The sequence below is a fragment of the Orcinus orca genome, chromosome 12 (genome assembly GCF_937001465.1).
Source record: "Orcinus orca chromosome 12, mOrcOrc1.1, whole genome shotgun sequence".
In the NCBI taxonomy this organism is placed as follows: domain Eukaryota; kingdom Metazoa; phylum Chordata; class Mammalia; order Artiodactyla; family Delphinidae; genus Orcinus; species Orcinus orca.
In genome coordinates this window covers 65599866-65621687 of record NC_064570.1, presented here as the reverse complement: position 1 = coordinate 65621687, position 21822 = coordinate 65599866, and the positions used below count along the sequence as shown (strand labels likewise).

The 21822-nt window shown below is 36.7% G+C and overlaps 1 protein-coding gene across 2 annotated transcripts in view; it reads right to left on the bottom strand.

The window, feature by feature from the left end:
- The window catches only part of MAP3K7 (mitogen-activated protein kinase kinase kinase 7), a 68338-nt gene that overhangs the window by 3601 nt on the left and 42915 nt on the right, over positions 1–21822 (bottom strand). For both annotated transcript variants that reach the window (XM_004264808.3, XM_004264809.4), the window contains 4 exons: positions 15031–15095; positions 7288–7393; positions 2994–3055; positions 2178–2293 (listed from right to left, as the gene is read on the bottom strand). In XM_004264808.3, coding sequence (XP_004264856.1) covers positions 2178–2293; positions 2994–3055; positions 7288–7393; positions 15031–15095 — 349 coding nt within the window. The remainder of the gene's footprint in view (positions 1–2177; positions 2294–2993; positions 3056–7287; positions 7394–15030; positions 15096–21822) is intronic.

Sequence of the window (21822 nt, the reverse complement as noted above, 5' to 3'; positions counted from 1 at the left end):
TTTTGCGGTACGCGGGCCTCTCACTGTTGTGGCCTCTCCCGTTGCGGAGCACAGGCTCCAGACGCACAGGTTCAGCGGCCGTGGCTCACGGGCCCAGCCGCTCCGTGGCATGTTGGATCTTCCCGGACCGGGGCACAAACCCATGTCCCCTGCATCAGCAGGCGGACTCTCAACCCCTGAGCCACCAGGGAAGCCTCACATTCTACTTTTATACTCACATAGTCGTATTCATATTCTGAAACCACAATCCTATTTAACTACAGTGCAAAGTGGGAGCTAACAAAACATCTGCAAGCTAATTAAAATAGGTGCTATCCAACCTAAATCTCCTTCCTATTTTAAAATAATGAGAAGAATACAAAATACCACTTTTGAACCACTTACTCTTGCAAATGTTTTCGGGAAAAACCGGAGTCTTTTATAGGCTGATAAATTTTTTTGGTTTTTTAAAATAAATAAATTTATTTATTTATTTATGGCTGCAATGGGTCTTTGTTGCTGCGTGCAGGCCTTCTCTAGTTGTGGCTAGTGGGGGCTGCTCTTTGTTGTGTGCGGGCTTCTCATTGCAGTGGCTTCTCTTGTCGTGGAGCACGGGCTCTAGGCATGTGGGCTTCAGTAGTTGTGGCATGTGGGCTCAGCAGTTGTGGCTCGTGGGCTCTAGAGCGCAGGCTCAGTAGTTATGGCACATGGGCTTAGTTGTTCTGTGGCATATGGGATCTTCCCAGACCAGGGCTCGAACCCGTGTCCCCTGCATTGGCATGCGGATTCTTTTTTTAAAATTTATTTATTTATTTATTTTTGGCTGCGTTGGGTCTTCGTTGTGGCGAACGGGGGCCACTCTTCATCACGGTGCGCGGGCCTCTCACTGCCGCGGCCTTCTCTTGTTGCGAAGCACAGGCTCCAGACGCGCAGGCTCCGTAGCTGTGGCACACGGGCTTAGCTGCTCCGCGGCATGTGGGATCTTGCCAGACCAGGGCTCGAACCCACGTCCCCTGCACTGGCAGGCAGACTCTCAAACACTGCACCACCAGGGAAGCCTGGCATGCGGATTCTTACCCACTGCGCCACCAGGGAAGCCCCCAGCCTGATACACTTCTTTAAGTGCCTTTTATTTGGGGGATAGTATGTATTAGCTCCTAAAGTGAGGCTGCTGGAAATAACTGAATAATTAATGAAAAGTCCTCAAACAAAAAGTTACTAGTAACATTTCTTATTTAAAGTATTTAAAAATCAATTAAAACTATCATATTTTTTACAGTGCCCACAATTCACCATTTGTTTTTCTCTAGCAGAGAACTCCTCTTTCAAATGATTAAAGTATGAAAAAATTATAGGTTAGGTATAAGAAATACATATTCAGACATAAGAAATCGTTTTTTTCTTATCATAAAGTGCCACAGAGTTCCATAATTAGTTCTACAGTTTGCAGACTGTAATATTTAATCTCGTATTTAGCCTTTAAAATATTAAGTTGAATTCATCTACATCACTCTATTAGTAAACTGTAAAAAAACTACCTACCACCATAAATCAGCTCCATAGGTTATTTCATGAAGGTCATGTTTAAGAAAACTGAAATACTGTTTTTTAAAGAATCTCAAATAGAGAAGTATGGAAATGGGACTGTATTTCTTTAAAAGGGGAGTAAAGCAGTCTCTTTATCTCCCAGAAAAATGTAAGTACAAAACTCCCTAGAAAAACACTCATAGATATGAAATAAAGCCCTCTAATAAGTAATTCTACTCTTCTAAACACACACCTGGCAAGAATATATCTACATATATGTTTCTAAGATAAAGCACAACTGAACATTAGTAAATCAAATTATTTTACCTTTGTCCAAAGAAACAATAAATCTTTATAAAAATAAATCTAAACAGCTTTTAACTTTAAAATCCTGAGAACATAAAACACATGGTTATGAACACTAGTTTATTTCCCTTAGTTATATTTTTCCTAATATAATAAGAAATAGTCAAAAGAGACGAGTTTTGCAGGGAAAATTAGCCGAAGGGCGCTTAAAACTTAAACATAGAGAAAATCTCCACATTAGAAATATGCTTAGTGATTAATTCTAAAAATTATTAAGTTTTCATGTCTTTAAACAATATTGCACCTTAACATGTTTTAAATTCAAAATACTAATGATTTATTCTTATTCATAAAAGATAACTTACTTTCTCTGTAATAACAATGCAATTTCTGTTTGGACTTTCATATATTCTTGTGCCATTTTACAATGCTGTTCAAACACTGCCATAGATTCTTTGGAGTTTGGGCATGGTGCTAGAGGCTGAAAAATCAGGAATGTTAAAACATAATTAAATCAAACTCAATATCTAGCTGAGAGTTAAGACAGAGACTGTGATATATTTTTATAGCACTAAAGCAATGATCTTTTAAAAATAAGTGTTAAACCAGGCCTAGAAAATCTCAGTGCCCTTTTGTCAGCGTTAACTCAGATCTTAAATTTACACTTGCCGCTTTAACACTTTCTCGTTGTTACAGAGAACCATGAGTCGAGTACTCTTGGCCTCTGGTTTTACATTTCAGGTTGCCAGACTTTATTATATTGAAAGATGTTTATAGCTCTCACACGCATGAGGAGACAATGAAGTACATTACTTGTATTTTCAGTCACCATGAACATGCCAAAGTACCACAAAATCTATTAAGCAGAAATGAGCTTATATGGCTTTTACATTTTAATGCACTAAAAATAAAGAGCAAAATGCTATTCTTGGCAGTCTTGAACAAAGGTACGAGTATTTTAAGATGATTGTTAGAACAGGAACAGTGATTTTGGCAATTTTAATTTTGATTGACTTAACTGAGAATCAGTTATTTCAGCTTGATTTTTAAAAGTTTAAGGAGGTCAACTAAAAGCATAAATAAATGAATATACAATAACAGATAGGAACACAACCATCAGCTTTAAAGATAAACTTCTCTAAAAGGAAAAAGTAAACTTTGCTGAGAAAGTAATCCTTTACCTGTAGTTGGTGATCCAGTGTAAGATAAGCCATTGGGATGGAATTATCTGATCCATTGGTATCTGGAATTAGAGCATGTATTTTATTTATTTTCTGTTACAAATAATTAGAAACAAAAAGCAAGAAAGCATGCATGAGATAATGGTATTGCTTTTCTTAGAGTAAAATAAAAGTTATTGCTACTGGTAATTTTTGAATTCTAAAAGTAAACAGAGGATATCCAATTACAGATAATTGGAATACAACCATACTCTCACACCTACAATTTAAGTTGGCTATAAGTTGAATAGAACACAATATATTAAAGCATGTAAGGCCTTGTTTAATTAAAAACAAAAGCAGTGATATGGGACCTTTATATTTTAAATTCAGTCGTAACTGACTCTACCTAATCAAATTCCACATTCTTTCCTTGATCATGCTAAGTTTACTCTAAGGCTGTGTCAACTCTGGCAACATCAGTGTTCCTTCACAGGGAAAGTGGGAAAGCAAGAGGCACTTTCTCTCCCAGTGGATCACCTTCAATTAGTATGGATTCTAACATGAGCTGCCCATCCCACTCCTCCCAATGAGAATCACTGCAGAAAATGAGAGATGTTATTGATGGGAGTATATTACACACATTGACAGTATGGAAACTGTGACTCAATATCATGCCAAAAATAGTTAAAAGGGTTAATTCAAACAACCAGTCAATTTTATCAGACTATTTGAACAGACAGGTTTTGTTTGTATTTCAAAAGAGGTAAAACTGCCATAACAACTTGCAAGAGAAGCATGGGATGGTTGCTTCCCAATATTAACATTTATGTACAACAGTTCCAGAAGCAGGAAGAATCACTGTGAAGTAATATGGACTTTTTTATTACAGAAGTAGCTGCTTTCCCATCGTTTATAATAGAGAATAAGTGAGCTAAACAAGTGAGCTGTTCAGCCCTTTTTCTATAAGCGACTCCTTGAAAGAGTGGTGCGGATGAAGGCAGGCAAGGTCAGGACGACAGCAAGGCACTGCCTCAAATGCAATAGGAAACCAAGGCAGTTTGACGGTTCAGTAGCCTCCTAATTTACTGCTGACTGATATTCTAGCTTCAGTTTTTTTTAAAAAGGCCATTAAGAATGTGCTTGCAAATAACTCCAAAAGCGAAGCTAAATCAGACCAAATGAGATAATGCATGTAAGGAATACCATGCAGTGCTAGCTAGCCTATGGTGAGCACTCAACACATGGTGCTGGTGGTGGTTATTATTATTGTTTTAAAATTATTGTTACTGATACTAAACGAAGAATTGGGAAATGAGAGCAATTTTAAATACTCAAGTTTATATTTCAGATTAAAAAATTACTGTTAATCAAATATTGGAGTGCACTAAAGAAGGAATAACAGAGGATTGCCTAAGAGAGCCTTTACCCTAAAATTATATATTAACATAAAGGTTTTTCTGAAATGGCTAAATAAGAAATACATTTGTTTCTCTGACGAAACCTCTCCCCACCCCCTTACAATAGTTTCAAATAATGCTCCCACCAAACACTGCTTTCCACAAAATTAAACTGATTAAAAGTGACTTCCTCCTGACCTTATTGGAAAAATTAAGTGTCTTGAAAGAGTTTTTCAACTTAGTATTTCCACTCCTATCGCTCTTTCTTAAATCTTTGATACTTGATATATCCTATTAAATCAGTCCCCTATATCCAATATGTATTTCAGAATTAAATATATCAGTGTTTCACAGTATTCTGGGGGTGAAAAAAAAAGTCCAAGGATTGTGCTACTCAAACAATTTTAAAGCCCTTTGAGAGTGGGAAACTTAAGGTCCTTTATTGAATTTCATCTGTTCTCTGAAACCAAGACGTGAGATTTTACTTTCTCACTTAAATTGAAATTTAGCTTTCAGTTTCTGGTTACAAGATAGCAAGGCTATGCCACAAAAGTTTGTTTTTTAGTTGTTGATCAAATCTAACCTCTTTTCTTAAATGTCCAGATTCACACTGATTCGGTTAAGTTAGGTGGAATCTCTTTTCTAGCCCCTTAAACACAATACTTATAACTATCTCATATTCTCTATGTGCTCCCTTCATGTGGAATGCTGTCTTCTCCTTTCTGCTTTATGACTAAAGAACAATAGTGACTAATCTCACTATTTTACAAAAAGTCACAGACTATGCCAGGATTATGCTTATTTATAACTATTAAAACATTCGGTGTAGTAGTTTGTTATACAGCATGATGAATTTATTTTTAATGTGTCAGTATTGTAACTGTAATCAGAATGCAAGCAATGGGGCATGTCTTATATTTCTATCTTTGCAAAGTACTAAGCACAGGACAAACTCTTGAGTGAATGTTCCCCCTGTGCACCGTTCCCCGCCCACGGTGGGACCCTCTACTGGGTCTAGGCATCTCTTTCACTAGCTGCTCTTGCGTATGTATATCTTTCTCTACCGCCAATACATTCTAAGTAGAAACCCAAGAGTACTTATGTGTTATGATTATTAAATCATTGTGCTCTTTTTCTCTGAAAAAGCACAAAAACCTCTGCCCTTTTAAATTAAAAAATCGAATTAATTATGTTGTTTTAACTTATGTATGCAGTTCTAATTTTTTTCTGGGTCAGTGGGGCTTCAAAGAAAAAGGTTTTACCTATCTCTTTCCTACAATTTATTCTGTTAGCTTGATTATCAGTATTTTTCTTAGAAACAGTGCAAAGCTGAACTTCATTAATTATAAACTTAAACCAGATTCTCAACTTCTAAAATTGTATTCAAAATATTTAAAAACGATAACCACACATTTGCAGTATATTTCAAGGCAAAGTCAAAATTCAGTTGATATTGCAACCTGGACCTATGTATGATATCTAGCTATTGCTATTTTGTGGTATTTTAGGTCCCAGAAAAGAAACAAAATGCAGCAGTTAAGTGAGAGGGACTTAGGAGAATTTTGATTTTTCCCTCATGAATTCACTATCTGCCACACGTTGATTGACGTGTCTAGATTAGTCCAGGCTGAAGTGAGGAGACCTGCCAAATGCTGTAATGTCTGGGCGAGCATGCCCTCACCGAAGGATGTAGGAACCAAAAAGAGCTGACACTACCTGAATGTTAATGGTCAAATCTGTCGAGAGCATTTCTCTGCCCACCTCTGAGGGGAAGTACGTCATGGTAAATTCTGCACACGTGCTGAGTAGTGGTGAATGTTCTGGATAATCCTAGGCTGCGCTGTGCTGAGGGTGAAACTTAGGAGTTTTTGCCGCCAATGAATTTAAACTTACTAAAACTAGTGAGTACACCCAAGGCTAAACATAGTTCTATCTTACATGACACGGAGAAAAGCCACCCAGTTAATTTTTTAAATTAAATTATGAACTTGACTAAACCATGACAAGTATCTGCAAATACCTGTAAGCAGAATTTTAGTTTGTAAAGACAGAAAGCTGACTTTTTAATTGCCACAATTAGTAACATAATTGATCTTATATAAAACCCCAAATTGCTTAATATTCCAAGATCTAAGAGATCGTCTTCCTTCTCTGACATAGTAACATATAAATAATTTTTATAGAAGTATATTGCTGTGTATTTATCAAGGTATCCGCTTAATGCTAAAGAAAAGTTAATTCTATTATGGCACATAATTTCCTGCTTACCCATAATGAAACTATTCCCTTACGACCTTCAGACAGGCAGGTTTTAATACTAATATTTTGATTTTGACCAGTTAGTTTTTCATGTTGGGGAGTTTTAATAACTCTTACCAGGCTTTTAAAAGTCTATTTAACAGAATATTTACGTAACTGAAATGAGGTCTCCCTCTCAGTTAAAAATGATTCAAAAGGCCAACGGTCAGAAATGTTTTTCTTACCAAGGTACATAATATCTTGTATTTTTAAAACAAGACTGAGATGAAGATGATTATTTTACCATTCTAATTTTAGTTATCAAAAGATGAGAATTTACTACTATTACTGAAAAGGATGGATTGTAATAGGACAATCAGACTGAAATATCAAGAATAGAATATCTTCCTATTTGAAAAAAGTCCCCAAACAAACCATCTTCAAAATACATGTTTAGTATCTGGGGGAAAAAAACACATGGGGCAAGGTAGTAGTCTCTGTCTTAGCACTCAAAAAGGCATTTTAAAACTTATTGCTAAATATCTGATCTTATTAACAGGGAAATCTAAACTACTGTATAATGCCTGCCTTTGTAAGCATTAGAGAAATGACATGATTAAATGAACATAAACATGATAAATTCAACTTCATAATTATAATGAGGATAAACTGGTCACCTGTAGAATCATCAGGGGTCCATGGATGACTGCGGGCTGGCTTTTCTGAGGTTGGTCCTGAGGTAGTGATCATTCTGACGCTAGGACTGGATGACCTACTGCTCACCTGCAAGAAGTGACAGGAGGAACAAAGTGTGATTTTGATATGAAAACAAAATAACAAGAGATAATTTCCATTCTAAGACACAGGAGAGACTTCCATTTCTATCAGAAGAGGTCCCAAAACACTTGCAAAAAACAAATAAATCCTCTAAGAATATTAGATAAATATACATATGTTAAAAAAATTTATATGCACTCACATAAAATATCTCTTAAAAAACTGATAAGCTTGCAAGGAAGTAAGGGAAAAGCTCTGAGACCAGAAATAAAGTCTAGCAAGTGCTTAAGCTGCTAGCCCTGGGAATTTCAATTGAACCCCAATGGCCTGTAGCTTTTGTTCTGACTGCCTGCTGCACTCAGAGAAACAGGCATAAAGTCTTACGTCTTTGTTGGATGTGAGTAGGACTGGCGAACCCCCTGCTTAAAGCCAAAACCCAAGAAAAGCTTCACTCTCAGTAAACTAGGGAAAAAACCCTACCCTACAAAAGCAATAGCAGGACTCCCCTTCTCCCTAACATATGCGCTTTAGAAATTCTTAGCGTCAGAGTCTATGGATGGTAAACTCAGTTTTTGTTCATCTGAGAATGTTACTTTGACCTCATTCTTCACATTTTTGTTGACTTAACAATTCTAGGGTGACAGTTGTTTTCCTCCAGCAGTTTGAAGGTACTCCACTTTCTTCTGTCTTCCTTGTTGCTTTTGAGGATCTAACTGGTATTCTTTTGTGGACAATCTTTTCTCTCTGGCTGCTTTTTTACTCTATTCTCTTTGTCTTTGTTTTGTAGAATTTGACTATAGTACGCCCTATGTTTCAACCCAGTAATGTAGGTTTTCTCTTTTTTTTTCTGCTTGGGATTTGTTGTGGTTGGGATTTGTTATATCTTCCATCAAGCTGGGAAAGTTTTTATTGATTCACAGTGGATACATTTTCTCCCCTCTACCCAGAGCTACTACCCAAGACAGACAAATTTACTTGCTACTGCTTTTGTTTTGTTTCGTTAAAGTTATTTATTTATTTATTTATGGCTGCATTGGGTCTTTGTTGCTGCACATGGGCTTTCTCTAGTTGCAGCGAGCGGGGGCTACTCTTTGTTGCGGTGTGTGGGCTTCTCATTGCTGTGGATCCTCTTGTCGTGGAGCACGGGCTCTAGGCACACGGGCTCAGTAGTTGTCGCTTGTGGGCTTTAGAGTGCAGGCTCAGTAATTGTGGTGCACAGGCTTAGTTGCTCCACGGCGTGTGTAATCTTCCCAGACCAGGGCTCAAACCCATGTCCCCTGCATTGGCAGGCGGATTCTTAACCATTGCGCCACCAGGGAAGCCCCATTTGTGATATTAAAACAAATTATCCTACTTGGACCTAGTATGAATTATCATATTCCTTCAACTTAAACCTTTCCTAAGAGAATTCTTTGCTACTTTATTTCTTTCGTTCTAAGAAACTCTTAGTACCTCATGTGCACACTCATTTGTTCTACTTCATATTTCTCATAAGCTATAAAACTAAGAAATAATGCTCATATTTTTAGGTCAAGTCTCAAAACTGGTCTTTCTTTAAAGCTGTAAGAAAGGCTACGAGTTAAATTTAAATCCATAAATTAACTAAATAAGTCTTTATATTTTAAGGAATGAGTATCTCAATGAATAATATAATACGTTAACATGTTTGTATTTAAAAAAAATAAAGAATATTTAAAAATAAGCCATGGCCTTCCCTGGTGACGCAGTGGCTGAGAGTCTGCCTGCTGATGCAGGGGACATGGGTTCATGCCCTGGTCCGGGAGGATCCCACATGCCGCGGAGCAGCTGGGCCCGTGAGCCATGGCCGCTGAGCCTGCGTGTCTGGAGCCTGTGCTCCGGCAACGGGAGAGGCCACAACAGTGAGAGGCCCACGTACCGCAAAAATAAATAAATAAATAAATAAAAATAAGCCATAACTTTATTTTTTGAATACCTGAAAAATACAAAGCATAAATAAGAACAGATAATATTTGATAATTTTTAAAAAATATGAAACTGCTGGCAACCTAGTAGGAAAGAAGTCTTATTTTTATATTAGCTATTTAAAAAAAAGTTACTGATAAAATTCTGATGGCCATAAATGCTCTGAAACTATTAAAACTCATTTAGGTTGCTCTTTCCTTCCAGACATTTACAATTACTTTTTCTTTTCTCAAAGAAACTGAAAAGTTTAAGAGATATAGAAATACTTGACTTACCACAAGGGTTGGCTATGAAAGTGGTTCTGAGAGTGCAGAAATGCCACACAGCAATTTAAGGCAGCAAAAGAATACTAAGCCAAATTTAAACTGCAGGGCAAATTACCATCAGTAGACATGAACCAGAATTGAACTTTGACCAAAACTTTATCTCTATATTTATAAAGAGGAATTGGAAGTTATTTACAAAGATAAAGCTTTGCTTTTTATGTCTCACTTGAAAGACTGGGAAAATATTTTCATAAGTCAAGAATCTATGGCCAGGGTTATTTACTATTTAGACTGACATTTGAAAGCTATTTAAAACCCTCAGAAATCATCTTAGTTGCTAAAATTATAGAACCACAAAACAGAGAGATCAAATATTGATTTATATGATATTTCTGTGAAGTACATCTGAACAACATAAATATTAAAAAGAAATGGGTATCAGTAGGTAATGTGGATTTACAAGGGTACTTCCTCATTATGATAATCAGATTAATTAAATCTATACATGACAGGGTATATTAAAAACATCCTTCCTAATCCAAAATTACGGGCTCAATCTAATTCTGGCTTCACCATAGTTCATTACAAGGGAAATTTTAGAATTTTATTTTTCTTATATGGTCTTTAAACTCTCCAATAGGAAGGTATCCTATGAGCCAGGAATTATTTAAGACTATTATGTAAGCTTCTGATTTAGAGCTTTAACAGAAAATTATTTACACTAAAGGAGGTACAGAATGAGGATGGACAAAAGAAGTAGTATGATAAATTATATTCCTTAAATAAATAACAACAATGTATGATAATACAGCTTTTGATATGTGATATAAGGCCTTTAAAGCAAATACTTTCCATGATCCCTGACAGAAGCTTCTCTTATGATACAGCAGGAATAGAACGCTAATGGATTTTACTTCTTTCCAAGTGCTAGTTTTGTTTTATTTCTCTATAGTAATACATTATAGTGAGAATAAGCTGTAAGACCCCTGGGAGGCACACTAAGGGGAACAGGCATATAAGCATGTACTAAGCATCTATTGTGTGTCTGGTACTTTCACATGTTATAAGAACCCTTGGGGGTGGATGTTATGGTCCCCACTGGCAGATAAGGTTGCTAAAGCTCAGGGAAATTAAGGACTTGCCCAAAGCCACATATCTGACCAGTAAAAGTAGATTCTAAAGTCCATATAGAAATCAGTACGTCTGGTTCTTTAAAGAATCATCATCACATCATCTTGCAGCTGAAATTTTCCTTGACTGCAGCACTCTCCAAGAGAAATCTTGAAAACAGATCCACATCGGATACAATTCCAGAACGGGTATGCAGGCATACATGAGAATGTATAATTTTAGGGAAACACAGAAAGGTTCACCCAGATGTATTATAAAAAATAAATCTGTGCAGTCATCTGTAGAAATTTATTATCGGACTTCCCTGGTGGCGCGGTGGTTAAGAATCCTCCTGCCAATGCAGGGGACATGGAGTCGATCCCTGGTCTGGGAAGATCCCACGTGCTGCAGAGCAACTAAGCCCGTGCACCACAACTACTGAGCCTGTACTCTAGAGCCCGCGAGCAACAACTACTGAAGCCTGCGTGCCACAACTACCGAGCCTGCACTATAGAGTCCACGAGCCAGAACTACTGAGCCCGCGCGCCTAGAGCCGGTGCTCTGCAACAAGAGAAGCCACCACAATGAGAAGCCCGTGCACCTCAACGAAGAGTAGTGCCCACTCACCGCAACTTTGAGAAAGCCCGCGCGCAGCAACGAAGACCCAATGCAGCCAAAAATAAATAAATAAGTAAATTTAAAAAAAAAAAGAAATTTATTATCAAGGTGGGTTAGCCTTGCTCAACAATATAATACAACAAAAAATGATCATCAATAAACAATATTTAAATGATTAATGATGATGTAGACCACCTGAAGCCAAAACACTTGAAACTGAAGAGGTCTAGGATTACTTTACCCTGCACTGCATTCAGTTTTATATGCAAGACAGAGGGACAGAGTATAGAGTTTGTGTGCTTTTGGAATCAGATCTGGATTCAAAACTTGGTTACAGCAATTACTGGCCAGTGTAAGGGAAGTAAAGACTTAGGTAAGTTTCTCTAACCCTCAGTTTATCCATCTGCAAAATGGGGCAAATAAAAAGTACCAAACTTATAGGGTTAAGATTTAAATAATATACATTAAAGGCACGAAATGGGTGCACAATAAATAAAAGGCAGCTGTTACTGTTAAAGTTCTCTAGATGATCTGGGCATAAGTCTGATCTGCCCAAATAAGCTCCTGGGAGACTGGGCCTTTTTGGTACTGTCAATGCACCCTGGCCAAAGACTACCACAAACACACCGGTCGTGGAGTTAGTTGGGTTTAGTATTTGCTGCAGTAAAGCAAAGTGCTCACCCTGGGGCACTCTGGGGTGTAAGAGGGTTTTAGAAAGAGCTTACTAGAGGATCTGGGCTTTTGTTGAATGATTCTGAGGAGGCTCCAAAGAAAGAGGCGTTCACTCTAGATTGGCTACTGTCAGCAAGCAGTGGCAATTCTACAGGGAGGGCAGTCTAGGGTCAGGGTAAAGCTGCATCTGGTAAAGAAGCATCGGTCACTCATATCCACTGGGAGAGGGCAATGTTTGTATTTTGTGGGTGGCACAGTGACCTTGTTTTTGTCTGTGCTTAGACAAAATGGTCTTGTTTTGTCTCATTTTATCATGGTCTCAGAGTCACTTTGTCTATTGGTGTTCTGAGACATTCTTTATGTCCAGCTTCTAACAACACCAAGGCTTTAGTATCAGATCAGTTCCTGGACATCAAGGGCAGCTTTTTTCTCAGCATCTTCTCAAATGGAGGCCAAATCCATTACATGTGCTTAATGAGCTTCCCGAATTAATTAAAAACATTAATCAATTAATTTAAAAGTGAGTTGTATGTTGTGTGGATGCAATCTTTTACATGAATACTTACACAACCACTTTTAATTAAGAAGCTTGCTACGTTCACTATTCCTCCTCTCAATAGAAATGGCAGTATAAAAACAACCAATTTAATTTTAGTTGACAGATGAAAAGTTTAAGTGATTTTATTAAGATCAGTCTCGAATCAAGAGTCATAGTAGAAACTCTCACCAGATCACTTTCCCCTATGAGATGTGACAGTAAACTTCATTAGTAAGCTCTCTCTTTTCCTCTGATGGTTGTACTGACTGGGCAAATGCTTTTATGTTCTTTATCAATTTCCATGGCCAAAACAAACAAAAAACCCTGCTATGCATCTGTTTAATCACTGCTTAGCCAGATTTTAAAAAGAACTATACCTTCAATTTTGAACATCCAGATTACGCATACTTTTCTTCTTCAAATAATGAATGTTATTTTCAGTAGTAATTAAAAAGATTTAATGCTCATTTATCATAACATTTTCAGGGGAAAATGTTTTCATAGTATATGTATATGTATATGTATATGTATATAGTATATGTCATTCTCACCCCAAACTGGATATTAGGCATTTTAAGTTTGTAATACTTAAGTAATTCTGAAAGAGCGGATCAATTTTAAAAACTGGCTAGACAATGGCTACATAGCACCTGTTTTAGAACAGGTTTTACCACCATATCAAACTCCCCCTCACTCTGAATCTCTTGGAGTAGTCCATGACAACTCATGCAGGTGACTGTCCCACAATCAAAGTCGGCCTCAGTTCCAGTGTTTTATAGATGAAAATGGTAATGATAGACGTCTCAAGTAATATGGAGTTTGTGAGGAAATAAGTTAAGGCTTGGTATGGTGAGGTCAGTCCTGAAATACAGCAATGCCTTTAATATAGAATACAGAGAAGAGCACTGGCACTGGCAGATGCTCCTGAACTGTCTTAGAGCAAGCCTCCCATTCCTAGTCAAAGGGAGAATACTTGGCTAGAGTTTCTCATAACTGGAATGTCAATGGCAATAGTAAATAGCATTAAAAAGACTGAGCTCATCAAGCCTCTAAGGAATCACAGCAAATACCAGATGTCAAGCTATCTGTTACTGAATGCCCTGGTTAATACTTTAAGTATTTGAGGGGGAGAAAGTGGGAAACTTCATTCAAAAGTTCTGGGATCTCATGAAAGCAGATATACTGAAAAAGCTGCTATTAAATAAATAAAACCAAGATTTAAGGTCACTTAATATCATAAAATATATAATAAATTAATATGTATTATGTATATATAGTATATGTACGTATGTGTGTATATATGTATTTGAGTATGTGTATGGGTATTGCGAGAAATAAAAATATTTCCAGATATAAATGAAGATCAAGGCTATCTATCATTTAAATATCTCAAGTGGTTTTGTTAGTTAAGTTAGCTGATGGCTAGAAAAGGTTTTTAAATATTTATTAATGACTACAAAGAATCTCTAAAATTTCAAGTATGTTATAAAAATGAAATAATGAAACACCTTTTAGATGAAAAGTACTAATACATTTTACCAGAAATTAAATCACATTATTTATAACATATAATCCTATAATTTTTCATGAATATGGACCATAATGTGGTATTTTTATTACTTCAGATGCATGCTATAGTCTTAAAATTTATTTCAGCGAAACTGAAAGCAACAACAAAACCTCATAATTAGTTTTCAATTCATTTTAAGAATGTGATATAAATTATATATGTTAAGTCTATTGACCTGAGTAACAGAAAAAGCAATGACTGCTACTTTTATATACTTGGTTGGTTAAAACTCTGCACTTGTCAGAAATGGCTTAAATTATAGCACTGTCTGGGTCATCTACAAAGAGGTAAGGGGCATTTAGAAGAATATCCAGAAATATAAAGATGAAGAATAAAAACCTGAACAACTGGGATAGAAGACTTTCTAGAGTTTATCCATCTGCTTAGTAAATACTGTCCTAAGGATGTTTCACAAAAATATAAATCTAGGGGATATGACAAATTAAAAGATGTTAAAAGTCCGCCAAGTATGTCAGTGCCTGTGATCCCAGAGGAGTGACATCTTTTGGGGAAATATTTATTCCCCTCATTAGTAAAAAGGAGATAATACTAATGATTCATTTTAGAGGACAATGTTAATGACAAATTGTTAAATTACAAAATTGAATACTTCCTTATTAAAGCATATATAAAAACCATATAACATACATAGAGCACTATTGAATTAATCAACATATTTTCACAAATTTTCCTTCAAGTTAAATCAATAATGGCATCTATACTGTTTTTCCCTTAAGTATTTAAGTTCTGGTGATAATGAATTTCTCTATCATAATTTTAGGTCAACTCATAAAACTAATTTTGCAGAGTATATATATATATATATATATATATATATATATATATATATATATATAATAGTTAATTCTTGATTTCTGCCCATTACTATTCTTCAAAGACAGAGAATTCAAATATTAAATCTTACCTGACCAGGTTCTGTTCCAGTAACAGTCAAGTCTTGGATGGATCTACGTCTTGGCTGCCCGTTCCCTTTTAAAAAATAAAAGAAGTAAAATACTGAAATCTACTTGAAGAGACAATAAGGGTTTAACTGCTACAGGAGAAAGTTGGAATCTGTTGCTCCTTGGATCTACACAAAATATTTGTGAGAAAAATAAGTGAGTTTATTGCCTAAAAAAAAAAAAAAAAAGAGTGAAAGAAAGATGTAAGGAGAGGAAGAGAAACAGCTATAGTATTTTAACTCAAAAGTTGCTGGCCTACAACAAAGTATGTCCTGATACAATAACCACTCCTACTACACGAAGAGCTGCTGAATTCTCTTCTACCATCTTCTGTCATGTGTTTAAACAGATGAATGCTTGGGGGCTGGGGCTGATGACGGCATCTATTTCAAGGGCCTTACGTTACAGTTTCTACAGCAAGACAGCTAGCAGGTTGTAAGCCATGAATGACTTTAACCAATAGCAGTACCTGGTTTAATTCAGGGCCTGAAAGGATGCTTAGGCTTGCATTTATTACACTGAGTCACACTTACCTAATCCCATTAGTCTTTGTCAGAATCTAGTAATTTATTATTTGTGAACAACAACTCTTAATTTCCTAGTGGAGATGAATGACTCTCATTCCATTCCCAAATACACAGCTTGTTGAAATGGGCTAGTGTGTTAATCCTGCTTCAGGAACTTCTATGCTAAAAATAATTTAATTAAAAATCAGTTTATGAAAGAACTCTACACATGTAAGTCTTCAGTAAAATGGAATGAATTAAACAACAGCTTCACTCAGCACTTTTACTTGGGAATAGGGCTGTTTATACAGTATCTTCTAAGATGAGAGATCAGCTATTCTAAAAGGAAACACCAAAATATTGTAAGTAACAGCTGACAAAAAAGTCAAAATTCTTTTGACTCTGAAAGCTGTATTATGTAATTTCTCAACTAGTGGGCAGCACTCAGATCTCGTACTCTAATAATTGTGGCCTGATTAGAAGACAGAATTCATTCTTAAAATTTTGTATTTCCATAACCTTCAGTACCTTATTTAAACCAATCAGCAATATATTTAGCATCTTAATCAAGATGACCCTATTATTTTTTACATAAACTAAAAGGACCTTACAACAGAAGAATAATGTTTAATGCAATAATGCATGTAGTGAACAGAATAACTCAAATTTACAGCCACCTTGAAAGTATAACTCTTTTCTATTTAAAGCTATGTTTTAGAATTCTTTGCATAATCTTAACTCAAATTTATTTCGAGTTTCATTTTATTCCAAGCTCCAACTTTTGATTAAATTTGACATAACAACAAACTGCACATTTACTGAATCAGGCACATTAAGATATTTCTGTGAAAACTTTTAATTATCCCTGTTTCCAGAGGACAAAATGGATCCCTACCACCATGACTAATAAGCAATTTCAGGCACATTTCATTCTACACAATCATTCTAAAATTAGCTTAGATGAGACAGGCTTGTAAAAGTGTCTGGAATTCTCTTTTCAGATTAGCAACATTTGTGAATCTGGGGAACCACCCAGCACAGTGTCTAAAAATCAGTACATCACCATTGCAATAACAACAAAAACAAGCTCCAATCTAGGTGAGGGAAGGCGGAAAGGGGAATAGAAGCTTTTAAGTAGGGTAAAGGAGAGCTGATAGTTAACAAATGCCTTAGAATGAGAAATCTTCAAGCTACATTATGAGTCAAAGCAAGCAATACTAGGTAATGCACTTTCATTAGCATAACCATGGCAGAAACCATCTGGCAAACAGTTCAGACAAAGCAAAAAAGGACTGCAATCAACAAATACTTGTTGCTCCAATATTAAGTTTTAAGTCATAATTTAGAAATATGAATGTAAAAAACATCAAGCTCCTATTATCGCAAATGAAAATTACTGGGTGTGTGCTCAGTAAATTTAGACTGATTTTGAATTTTTTGGTAACTAAACACTAATTCAGAAACTCACTAACTTTATACTTTTTCAGGGTTCTTTGATATGTGCATAACTATATTACACATGGCAGTATAAAGGAAAAAAGAAGTAGAAATGAGGGACAATATGATGTTAACAGATGCTTAATCAAGGAATATGAAACCTGTAAATGATGTCCTAAGTATTTTATTCTGTAACGAATTCTGGAACTTTCACGACTTCGGGTAGGGAACAAATGATCTTTTTAAGAATAACTTTACTAAGTAAGAGCAACAAAAGGAATATACTATATCCCTAAGCCCCTCCCCCACCCAACAGGGTGGCTGGAATGGCAGCTGATAGGTCGATCATTTCTACCACACTAAAACAAAATCCATCTCTTCAAAAGCTGCTCTTTTTAAGTACAACTGATTTCCTGAGCTGGTATTGGAAAGTCATCATTATAGAGTCCCTCCAGAGACTGCTGGATTGGGTCCCAGAGAGTAATTCTTGAGGTTTTTCTTTTTCTTTTTTTTTTTTTGCTGTACGCGGGCCTCTCACCGCTGCGGCCTCTCCCGCCGCGGAGCACAGGCTCCGGACGCGCAGGCCCAGCGGCCATGGCCCACGGGCCCAACCGCTCCGCGGCACGCGGGATCCTCCCGGACCGGGGCACGAACCCGCGTCCCCCGCATCGGCAGGCGGACCCTCAACCACTGCGCCACCAGGGAAGCCCCGAGGTTTTTCTTATCGGTTTCCTTACCTTAACTACTTACATTTTTCTATGTTCCAACTTCCTGAAGACTCTCTTCATGTAAAAATCAACACATTTTTCTGGAGACATCTCTTAAATAAAATATTGGAAATTCTGATATTCATAAGTTTTGAATATTAAAAATTATGGGACACTATCCTTATGTGTAAAATACACAAGATTTAAAAAATTCACACAGCACTGTACACTGCAGGATTATACTACTGCTTCATGGTAAACTGAATATGTAATTTAAAAATATATGTTAACTGGCACTGCAGAAATACAAAGGATCATGAGCGATTACTACAAGCAACTCTATGCCAATAAAATGGACAACCTGGAAGAAATGGACAAATTCTCAGAAAAGCACAACCTTCCGAGACTGAAACGGGAAGAAATAGAAAATATAAACAGACCAATCACAAGCACTGAAATTGAAACTGTGAGTAAAAATCTTCCAACAAACAAAAGCCCAAGACCAGATGGCTTCACAGGCGAATTCTATCAAACATTTAGAGAAGAGCTAACACCTATCCTTCTCAAACTCTTCCAAAATATAGCAGAGAGAGGAACACTCCCAAATTCATTGTGAGGCCACCATCACCCTGATACCAAAACCAGACAAAGATGTCACAAAAAAAACTACAGGCCAATATCGCCGATGAACATAGATGCAAAAATCCTCAACAAAATACTAGCAAACAGAATTCAACAGCACATTAAAATGATCATACGCCACGATCAAGTGGGATTTATCCCAGGAATGCAAGGATTCTTCAATATACGCAAATCAGTGTGACACACCATATTAACAAATTGAAGGATAAAAACCACATAACAGTCTCAATAGATGCAGAAAAACCTTTTGACAAAATTCAATACCCATTTATGATAAAATCTCTCCAGAAAATAAGCACAGAGGGAAACTACCTCAACATGATAAAGGTCATATATGACAAACCCACAGCCAACATCGTTCTCAATGGTGAAAAACTGAAACTGTTTCCACTAAGATCAGGAACAAGACAAGGTTACCCACTCTCACCACTATTATTCAATATAGTTTTGGAAGTTTTAGCCACAGCAATCAGAGAACAAAAAGAAATAAAAGAAGTAAAACTGTCACTGTCTGCAGATGACATGATACTATACATAGAGAATCTTAAAGATGCTACCAGAAAACTACCAGAGCTAATCAATGAATTTGGTAAAGTAGCAGGATACAAAAGTAATGCACAGAAATCTCCTGCATTCCTAAACACTAATGATGAAAAATCTGAAAAAGAAATTAAGGAAACACTCCCATTTACCACTGCAACAAAAAGAATAAAATACCTAGGAATAAACCTACCTAAGGAGACAAAAGACCTGTATGGAGAAAACTATAAGACACTGATGAAAGAAATTAAAGATGATACAAACAGATGGAGAGATATACCATGTTCTTAGATTGGGAGAATCAACATTGTGAAAATGACTATACTATCCAAAGCAATCTACAGATTCAATGCAATCCCTATCAAACTACCAATGGCATTTTTCACAGAACTAGAACAAAAAATTTCACAATTTGTATGGAAACACAAAAGACCCCGAACAGCCAAAGCAATGTTGAGAAAGAAAAATGGAGCTGGAGGAATCAGGCTCCCAGACTTCAGACTATACTACAAAGCCACAGTAATCAATACAGTATGGTACTGGCACAAAAACAGAAATACAGATCAATGGAACAGGATAGAAAGCCCAGAGATAAACCCACACACATATGGTCACCCTACCTTTGATAAAGGAGGCAAGAATACACAATGGAGAAAAGACAGTCTCTTCAATACGTGGTGCTGGGAAAGCTGGACAGCTACATGTAAAAGAATGAAATTAGAACACTCCCTAACACCATACACAAAAATAAACTCAAAATGGATTAAAGACCTAAATGTAAGCCAGACACTATAAAACTCTTAGAGGAAAACATAGGAGGTACACTCTTTGACATAAATCACAGCAAGATCCTTTTTGACCCAGCTCCTAGAGAAATGGAAATAAAAACAGAAATAAACAAATGGGACCTAATGAAACTTAAAAGCTTTTGCGCAGCAAAGGAGACCATAAATAAGACAGAAAGACAACCCTCAGAATGGGAGAAAATACTTGCAAACGAAGCAAGTGACAAAGGATTAATCTCCAAAATGTATAAGCAGCTCATGCAGCTCAATATCAAAAAAACAAACAACCCAATCCAAAAATGGGCAGAAGACCTAAACAGACATTTCTCCAAAGAAGGCATACAGACTGCCAATGAACACATGAAAGGATGCTCAACATCACTAATCATTAGAGAAATGCAAATCAAAACTACAATTAGGTGTCATCTCACACTGGTCAAAACGGCCATCATCCAAAAATCTAGAAACAATAAATGCTGGAGAGGGTGTGGAGAAAAGGGAACCCTCTTGCACTGTTGGTGGGAATGTAAATTGATACAGCCACCATGGAGAACAGTATAGAGGTTCCTTAAAAAACTAAAAATAGAACTACATATGACCCAAAAATCCCACTACTGGCAAATACCCTGAGAAAACCATAATTCAAAAAGAGTCATGTATCACAGTGTTCGTTGCAGCTCTATTTACATATCCAGGACATGGAAGCACCCTAAGTGTCCATCGACAGATGAATGGATAAAGAAGATGTGGCACATATATACAATGGAATATTACTCAGCCATAAAAAGAAACGAAATTGAGTTATTTGTAGTGAGGTGGATGGACCTAGAGTCTGTCATAAAGAGTGAAGTAAGTCAGAAAGAGAAAAACAAATACTGTATGCTAACACATATATATGAAATCTGAAAATAAAAAAAAGACTCTGAGGAACCTAGGGGCAGGACAGGAATAAAGAGGCGGACATAGAGAATGGACTTGTGGACACGGGGAGGGGGAAGGGTAAGCTGGGACAAAGTGAGTCACAAGAGGGAGGGGATATGAGGGTATAAGTATACGTATAGCTGATTCACTTTGTTATAAACCAGAAACTAACACAACATTGTGAAGCAATTATACTCCAATAAAGATGTTAAAAAATATACATATATATTAAAGTTGGCACAAGTTTCATATTCCTTTACTAGTTTTAACAATTCTGGCTGTTTTCTTTTTTTTTAAAAACATTTTTTTGATGTGGACCATTTTTAAAGTCTTTATTGAATTTGTTACAATACTGCTTCTGTTTTTTTTTTTTTTATGTTTTGGTTTTTTGGCTGCGAGGCATGTGGGATCTTAGCACCCTGACCAGAGATCGAACCTGCACCCCCTGCATTGGAAGGCCAAGTCTTAACCCCTGACTGCCAGGGAAGTACCTGGCGGTTTTTTAGAATAAAGCCTCCTTTAGGGTGGGGGTTATTTCCCCCCACTAAAGGAAAGCAATTATTATTGATGAGTTTTGCTTTCTAATAAACCTACTTTATTAGGTTAGAGTTCAATTATTTAAATAAAAAAAAGTGATCTTGGTAGACCACAATATGGTGCAAAGAGACTACCTAAATATTCACTGTTAGGTTAGATGCACTTCCCTATTTAATTAGTCACAAATATAGAATTCTGCTGAAGGTGCGGTGGCTACCCTTGGCAGAAGCAGGTATAGTATATCTCAGTAGAGCTCTCCTTGGGCCTCAGTGTCCCTAAATAAAGGTTTACAGCTGTTAATGACACTGTGTGCAAGGTAGGAACTTGAAGATCTAGAAAAGCTCAGTTCTTTCTATCTCATGGTCTCTTCATATTGGCGCTGCACTATTTAAAAAGGGGAAGAATTGCAGTAATAATTTACGTACATACAGTTATAGGAATGTTTACAAACAGTACCTACTGGCTCTTGAACCAAATATAGTATTAGAAGGTTATATTTCCGTCCTGATGGAAAAAGCAAAGCGGTGCCCAGGTGTCTCTGCACAGCATCTCGGCCTCCAGCTGCCCAGCATTCTGCAAGGTCCTCACCACTCCCCTCCACCCCTGGCCCCCCCACTTAAATTACCTAAGATATTTGAAACTTCTGAAGGAGGAAAACAACACATAGGTATTAGAAAGCT